Below are 8,744 nucleotides of genomic sequence, written 5' to 3'. Positions count from 1 at the left end.
ACCCCTGAATTCCGCCTGCCAGCCTCAAAATTGAGGTCGGGCGGGAAGTGACCTCTTAAAGGCCTCAACTGGACTGTGTGGCCCGACCACCCTCGGCCTTGCTTGTCTCATGTAAAACTGTGGACAGATTGGGGGCGGGATGACTATCCTGGGAATTTTACATCCCCACCCATCTGCCCCCCACCATCACTAGGCTGTAAAATTCTGCCCATCTTTACGCTTATATCTTCTAAATTTCTGTATTGAATTTCTTTGGGAATTATCTTTTTTATTCTGACATAGGTGTGTGAAATTACTAAATTTATTAACTATTTCGTATGTTTTGTGTTGCTGTATTATGATTTTAGTTGATTGAACTCGTGAAAAAAAGAAAGCAAACATTTCTAGGTGCAGAAAGCATGCTTTATTTCACAATCAGAAATACAATTTTACTTATCTAATTCTCAAGGAGGCTTAATAAAATTAAATAAACACTACTTATTCCTCTAAAGTTACTGCAAAGGGCATTACAATGTTGGAGCACAAAGGGTTCTTTTCAATGTCGTTAATTTCTGTTACTTATGCCCTTAAAACAGATAACAAGAAATAAAATTCTACAATTACCACACAAAGTCAGTGCACCCCATGGAAAATCTGAACCTCCTTGAGTTAGCACTATTTCCACATAGGAGTACTTGGAACAGCTTGTTGAAATGAGGGTATGCCAGGTTGATGTATTTTTCTTTCAAACTATCCAAGTAGTTACAATGTTGGAAACAGTGCACATTAAAGATGGTAATACAAAGTAATGGCCGCTTATACTTTGTATTCATAGTTGACCATCTTGTCTGTGTTAAACAGTGATATGACATAGTCGGTTCATTGGCTAAAGTCTTGTGGTGTTATTTGCAGGAGGGTATTTGTAAATAGCATCACAGACGTAACCTTCTAATTCCACAAACTTGTATTGCACGTATCAAGGTACTGTGCATAGTATCATCTCTTGGATGTAGGCTGTCTTCAGCAGGGAGCCTCTCTACCTGCTGAGGTACTCTTAGACATCAACATTGTGTTGAGGCGCAAATTTTAGTTCCAAGTTGAACAAGGTAGTCGTCCTATTCAAACTTTCCCCTGCCAACTATCAGTTTCAAAAGTTCCATTAAAAATCTCATAAAACACAAGGTACAAAACTTCCATAACCGTTTAGTTCGGCTATATACAGTATGTACATGTCACAGAAAATGGTTAAAAATTCCTAAATCCAAGTGCAATAATCCCATAATGCACAATCCACCATTTGTCCAGATATTGTCTAGTTTGGTATAAATGCACAATGTCAAGTTAGGTAAAAAAATATTTAAAATAATATATACAAGTCAGAAATTCAAGTTCATAAAGTTAAAGTATCTATTTTGAAGTTTAATTTATAATGTGTCAGCAGATTTAGATCTTTAAATTGATCTAATTTTAATATTTACAGTGGCAGAATCCGATCCAAATTCATTTGAGAGTCTTAGAGTGTAGCGTCCTGCATCATTTTCTTTGACACCTGTGATAATGAGTGTTGTTAGATCATCTGTTGTTTCAATGTGGAATCTGCCACCATCCTCGTCATCAGAAAGAGGTCTTCCCCCACGTGACCATTTCACTTCAGGCATAGGATCACCAGAGAAGGCACAGGAAACTGTTAGAACTTTTCCTTTCTCAATAGTGATATCTGATGGTAAAGCTTCAATTTTAGGGGAAGATCCTGTAAAAAACATAAAGTAAACAGATTAGATTTTCTTTCCAGGATGTTGGTACAACTGGATGCAATGAATAGAAAAAGTCAATTTTTAAATATTTTAGTAATGACTTAATATCACCTTTAGTAATATCAGTTATCATTTTGCCAGTACTTGCTTCCAATTGACTCATACTGGAATGCTCCATAAAAGAGCTGGAGCTCATTGATAGTTTTGATTCTTTGAAAGATGACATGCTACTTGAAGACATGCTGGCAAATTTAACTTCGGACATGCTGCTGCTGGCTTCTTGTTTGGTCATTTGCATTGCCTTGGAAGAGAAATGTTCTTGTGCCTTGGAAGAGAAATGTTCCAGCATGCTAGCAGAAGCACCAGTCTCCAGAACTACCATTTTAGAAGGTTCTTCAATTCGAGCTGTGGAGCATAGAAAACAGATATAATGCATAAATGGCCTCACTTTTGACATACTGGAAAGGTAAAATCATTAAATAAAGATCAAAATCTGGGTTCTACTTGAGTGTGCCATTCATTATGTGCTAATAGACCAAATAAAACATTGAAACATCTGCATCAAGTTTATACTGTAAAAATGTAAATTTGTTAAAATTATTCAATTAATTGCCAGCCTTTTGTTCTACATTGTATTTAAGAAAGAAGTTCATGAACAATAAAAAGTCAATGTAAATCAGGTGTACAGAACATCCAAAGATCATAAGACAAGCAAAATAATAAATTTAAGGCAATAGCATACCTAGTACAATTAAAGAAGCTGTTGCAGAACACTGTCCATGGAAATTCTTTGCTGTTACTGTATATTTTCCACTGTCAGAGACTGCTGCATTCAGAATTTCTAGGGTGTACTTGCTTTTCAAACGACTCACTCTCAGATTTCTTGAAATTGCAATCTGGAATATGAAACAAGTTTCCTTTCATTATGAGCCAAAGAACACACAAAATAATTTGATTTGGAGAACCACATAAATGAATAGCAAACTTATATTAATAAGGTACTTACAGGATGATTGTCTTTCATCCATTCAACCTCTGGAGAAGGATCTGCTGATATCTCACAAGTAAATGCTACATTTTGTCCTTCATTAACATTTTGGGACTTGGGCTGTGCAACGAATGTTGGAGCATTTGATTGTTTTTGCTTAACTGTTAAATCAAATTGACATTTAACTATTCCATGCTCAGTTTTTGCTTCACAGGTGATTGCGCCTTCATCTCTGAAACTGATCTTTTTGATGGTTAAAGTGTGGTCATTTCCAGATACACCATATCGATAATCTTCTGAATTGATAAGCTCCACACCATTTGAGACCCATTTCACATTGGAAACATTTGGTATGTTGGCCTTAAGTATGGCTTTCTGGCCATCTACAGCAGTCATTTGTACCCTTGTGGCTGTAATTTCTGTGTATGATGTTTTAAGTTCTTTTTTCACAAATTGTTCCTGAACCACCTCTGTTTTTCCATATGATTTAGCAGCTTTTTTCTGAACATCTGCTTTTGATTCAGTTATTCTGGCCACTTTGGTGGCAATGCTTTTGAATACTTGACCAACTAAGGAAAAAGTGGTTTTGGAAACACCTCCTTCACCAGTGATTTCACAAGTGTATTCTCCTTCATCAGTTGCATTAATTCCATGGATACTGAGATTGTAGACACCATTAGCAGCATATTCCAATTTGTAGTGACTATTTTCCCTTATTTTACGTCCATCTTTGAACCAAGCCAATTCTTTCACATTCAGAACTGTGCTCTCAACTGCACATGTGAATTTTACTGTACCATCTTCAGCAACTTCAGCTTTCAATTCTTGAGAAATCTTAGGTGCAGCACTTGCAGGGATCTCTACTCGATCTGCTGAAGGTGTCCTGAGAGTTGGAGGTGACTTAACTCTTGGAAGAGAAGTGGCCAATTCTGGTGATTTGACTCTCTTGGGAGTCTTCATTGCCTCTGAAGACTTTGCACGAGGTTCAGGGGTCTTTACCGTTGGTGCTGCTACAATACCTGTTTCTTTTGCTCCAACTTTTCGGATAGTCAGAGTAAACTGTGCTTCTTGTTTTCCTTCAGAGTTTTCTACCACTACTGTATAGCTTCCTTCATCAGAAGACTGAACTGATGAAATTGTAAAAGTAGATTTATACTGTGTTGTCATAATAAATAAACGTTTGGAGGATGAAATTCTTCTTCTAGCGTGCATCCATGTCACAGTGGGTGTTGGCTCACCATCAATGCCACAGGAAAATCTAACCGATTCTCCCTCTACTACCGTGACTGACTGTGGTTTTGTTACTATTTTGGCTGGAAGAGTTTTCTTGGATGCATAAATTGATCTTTCTTTTGAAGCATACATTTCAGAACTGATTGATTCCTTTACTTCTGACTTTTCTATTTTAGCTTCTTTCATTTCACTGATCTCTTCAATTTCTGATGCTTTTCTGATAGTAGAGAGTTGATAAAAATCAGTCTTTGTCAATTCAGGTACAAGTAATTTTGGTTGCTCCTCATCTTTACGGCGAGATAGGTAGGTAAAATAGTCACCTCCCGTAATATCTAGTGTTGCATAGTCAGAAGCCTCTCCTTTATAATTAGAACTAACAACACGATAGGTTCCACTATCTTCAGCCTGGCAATCCCGAATTTCTAGTGTTAGGACACCATTCATGTCAGTAAAGTGGTACTTGTCACCCTCTTGAATTTCTCTACCATTGTGGTACCAACTAATTTCAGCTCTTGGCTTGGACAGAACATTTAGAGTGAATCTAGTATTTTGACCACAGGGGATGCGGTGAGAACGCATCCTCAAAGTTATACGTGGACTATGGTCAAGACTGAAAGGCTGTTGAGTAATAACTTCATACTTTCCTTCTGAAGTCTTCTGAGTCTTTAGAGCAGTTTTCATTGACTCATATCGTGAAAAGATGTCAAACCTAGCAGTCCTTTCAAAGCGTGAAAGTGAGCTCTCTCGAGATACTGGACTTGGTGAACGGGGACGTGTTCTCTCTGGTGTGGGTGATCGTCTTTCCAAGCCTTCGCTTTCAAGTTCTGCAGGACGTGGTCGAGGTCTGATTAGTTCAGATACAGGTCGCATCAATTCAATATAAGTTGGGGAAAGTGATCTTCTTCTCCTAAGAAGCCTTGAGACAGGTGGAGATTCTTTACGAATGTATTTCTTAACTTCAATGGCTTCTTCTTCTTCTGCTGATTTTGTCACTAAAATCTCTCTTTCTCGTCTACTTTTGATCCGTGCTTTTTCCTCATGCTCCATATACTCAAGTTCTTTTTGGTAAGCTGATAATTTCTGGACTGTAGCAATTGGTCGAAGCAGCTCTTCATCTTCTCTGTCTTCCATCATTCTTTGCCTTTCTTTTGGTGGTTTATAAATAGCTTTGTCATGACGCTGCCGGAGGTCTATAAAACTTGGGCCAGCTTCATATTTGGAAGGGATGTGATATTTTTGGTATTTGCCATATTTTTCCTCCTCTTTCGCTGTAGCTAACTGTCTCTGCTGAAGCGCTGATAACTCAAAACGTGGAGGGCTGCGGCTTGGAGGTGAAGCAGAAAATCCTAATTCAAGTTCCTCCTCAAGACGTAATCTTTCTTCTTCTATTCTCTTCATTGAAAGGTACTCATCAACAGGGCGGAGTAATTCATCATCTGACAAATCACCAAGTGATCTCCTTCTTGGTCTGTAATATATTTCATACTCAGGAGATGGCGTGCGTCTTCGAGCTGGTCTAACTGTTTCAAGATCATCTTGTGACATTTTTGGTATACGCCATTTGGGCTTATACTGATCAGTAAAGCGTGGCAAAGGCATGACATAAAACTGTTCCCACCTGGAGAGACGGATTCGTTTTGGTCGTTTTGTTACAATTCTCTCCATGGGTGCTGGCATTTCATATTGGTCTCTCAGTTTCCTGTACCATTTCATGTCAGACAATGGCACAAATTGTTTGATCTCTTGATTCTCTTCAATTGCACTTGCTGCATGCACACGAGGTTCTGGAATATCATAAGGCATACGAAGTCTCTTTTCTTCCTTTTGTTTTTCTACCCTTGAAATTTCATATTCACCTTTTACATGCTTAGTGCTGATAGCTGGTTTGTACATTATTGCAGCTTCTCGCAGAGCTTCCTTTGCTACGGCTGTCAGTGAAACTGCTTCAACATTTGCAAGAATTTCGGCCATTCTTATTGTTTTGTTAATTTGTTTCTCAACATGTCGCTGCCGTTCCTCCTCACTCTCATATTGACGCTTGACATAGGTCATGCGTTCAACTTTTAGATAGGCCTGGCAGCTCGCAGATCCAGCGCTGTTGGTAGCAATAAGTCTGTAAACGCCAGAGTCTTCTGGCAAAGTATCTCTTATGTGCAAAACATAGTAGTCTAAACCTTCATGGACAATTTCAATATTCGGACCTAATGCCAAAGCCTGTCCATCTTTCTCCCATTTCAGAGCAGGAGGTGGTATGCCATACACTCTACATTCAAAACGAATGCTTTGGCCTTCCATGCACTCTACATTTGCCAATAAACGTTTAAACATTGGTCTCAAAGTGTTATCTGCTGCAGGTGGGCGAGGTAATACTGTTAATTTGGCTTTGCAGCTGTCCTCACCATATTTATTACGAGCCATTACTGTGTATTCAGCATCATCATCGTTTGTTATGTTGTGGATGATTAGTTGATAGAGGCCTTTGTCAGAAATAAAAGTATATTTTTTGTCATCTTCACCAGGTTTGATCTTCTGTCCTGATTTCAACCAAGTTACTCGTGGTTCAGGGTGAACTGTTATTGTAACACCAAATCTGACATCTTCTCCAATATATGCAGAACGCTTGTACAAAGGCAAAGTAAACTCAGGTGGCCTCTCGAGGAGCCTCATAGCATCCACCTTACGTTTTACTTTCTTTACAGTGCGTTCCATATAGAATTTACGAATTTCTCTGACACTGCTCACAAATAGTTCTACATAGGAGCTATCTTCACCATAGTCATTTACTACTTTGCATCTGTAAGTACCATCATCTGTCTTGTTTATGTCTTTAACATACATTGTTGCCAAACCATTTTGGTAGGTAATTTCATATTTGTCACTGCATTCCAGTTGCCTGACACCAAAGTACCAAGTGACTTCGGTAGATTGGTCATAATTTTCTATCTTGCAGGTATACCTAACGTGACCACCTTCTTCAGCAGAAGCGTGCATAATTTGTCCAGTAAGTGGACCGATTTCAATTGGAGCTATCTTAACTTTAGCAACTGTAACTCCCCGCTGAGCTCTTACAGCTCCACCAGAAGAAATTCGAGCAACAGAAACAACAACATTTAATTCTTTCTTAACTAAGGTCTGATAGTATCTTCTGTGTCTCAAAGTCTTAATCACTTTGGTGCTCATTTTTTCAGTCTTCTGTTTCAACCATGGATGTTCAAGAGCATCAGCAGCTGTCATCCGAGCCTTCCTTTCTTTGACCAACAGGCGATCAATGAAATCTAGAGCTTCAGTGGTGACATCTTTGAAAGCTTCATCCTCAAAGCTGTATTCCGCTCTAGTAATGTTATCAATAATCTGTTGGTTTGTTTCAGCGATAAATGGATTTAGACCACTAAGAAGTACATATACAAGCACACCTACTGACCACATGTCAGTAGCTGCATTGACCATATCATGCTGATGGAGTTCAGGTGCTGCATACTCTGCAGCAGTGAACTGGACTCTAATATTGTCACCAGGTTTGAGCTGTCGGGCTTGTCCAAGTTCAACAATCTTAAGAACAGAGCTCTTTCTTGTGGTGTAGATTATATTCTCCGGTCTGATATCAAAATGGCCTACATTCTGATTGTGCAGAAAGTCAAGTGCTTCACAGATCTGGCGGGTGTAGATGATAATTTCCCTTTCATTCAATTCAAAGTTGGTTGTATTAATGCGTTCAAAGATATCAAGGCCTGAAATGAACTCAAAGACCATGACCAATTCTTCAAGGCTCTCAAATGATTCATGTAGCCAAAGAATATTCTTGTGCCGAGCAATATTAAGAATTTCAATCTCTTTCTTCACCAGCACCTGATCAGCACCCTTTATTTTAACAAACTTCGCCATGTATGTTTTCTTACTGATATTTTCAATACACCGATGAACAATACTAAACTGTCCACGCCCCAGCTCTTCAGCAATTGTGTATCGACTGTGAAGTTCTTTAATGGTAGAATGGGTAGCTTTGCATTTAGTAATCTCTATTGATTCATCAACCTCTTCATCATAGTTCAGAACTCTTGTCTTATCTTCTTTTGTGACTATAGGATCGGTTGGCTCTGATGGCTGGCTCTGGCCAAACTTATTCTCAGCAATCACACGGAACTGGTAACTGGTCTTGCCGAAAAGATTCACAACAGTGTAATGCGTATCACGCGACTGTGCAACACGAATCCACATCTCTGCTGTTGTTGCACATTTTTCAATAATATAGTTAATGATTCTGCTTCCACCATCATTAGCTGGAGGATTCCATGTTAATACAACAGAATCGCGTGTAACATCACTGACTTGAATTCCTCTTGGTGCATCAGGCACATCAGCCACATCCAGTTCAAGTGTTTGTTGATCTATGCCAAATCTGTTCTTGGCACATACGACATAGAAACCAGCATCTTTCCTGTCAACTCCGTTAGGGAACACAAGAGATGTGAATGATCTTGTCACTATTACTTGGTAGTGACCATTATTATCAATAAGATCTTGGCCCTTCTGCCATGTGATTACAGGATCAGGTCTGCCACTGAAAGGAATTTTAATGCTTATTATTTCGCCACGGAGAGCATGAACTGCACCCATGCCTTCCAGCTGTTTAGGTAGATGAATCTTGGCAGGAACTGGAAACAAAAAAAAAAAATAAATAAATATTGAGAGGCAGAAAGTTAATGCAAAATAGTGAACTTAACAGGGGTGAAGTTGGTCTCGGGGGAAAATGCAAAATGGGCAATAGTGAATAAACAGCCTGCTTTCACCCC

General features: G+C 38.9%; 1 protein-coding gene across 50 annotated transcripts in view; it reads right to left on the bottom strand.

The window, feature by feature from the left end:
• Window positions 1-380: 380 nt before the first annotated feature.
• Window positions 381-8,744, bottom strand: part of ttn.2 (titin, tandem duplicate 2) — a 694,778-nt gene continuing 686,414 nt past the window's right edge. For all 50 annotated transcript variants that reach the window (XM_078552010.1, XM_078551990.1, XM_078551964.1 and 47 more), the window contains 4 exons: window positions 2,740-8,606; window positions 2,476-2,629; window positions 1,845-2,138; window positions 381-1,729 (listed from right to left, as the gene is read on the bottom strand). In XM_078552010.1, the coding sequence (XP_078408136.1) occupies window positions 1,431-1,729; window positions 1,845-2,138; window positions 2,476-2,629; window positions 2,740-8,606 (6,614 nt within the window). In that variant the 3' untranslated portion in view covers window positions 381-1,430. The remainder of the gene's footprint in view (window positions 1,730-1,844; window positions 2,139-2,475; window positions 2,630-2,739; window positions 8,607-8,744) is intronic.

Source organism: Cetorhinus maximus, chromosome 11 (genome assembly GCF_964194155.1).
Source record: "Cetorhinus maximus chromosome 11, sCetMax3.hap1.1, whole genome shotgun sequence".
Taxonomy (NCBI): domain Eukaryota; kingdom Metazoa; phylum Chordata; class Chondrichthyes; order Lamniformes; family Cetorhinidae; genus Cetorhinus; species Cetorhinus maximus.
Note: the sequence above shows the minus strand (reverse complement) of the source record. Positions and strands in the feature narration are given on the sequence as shown.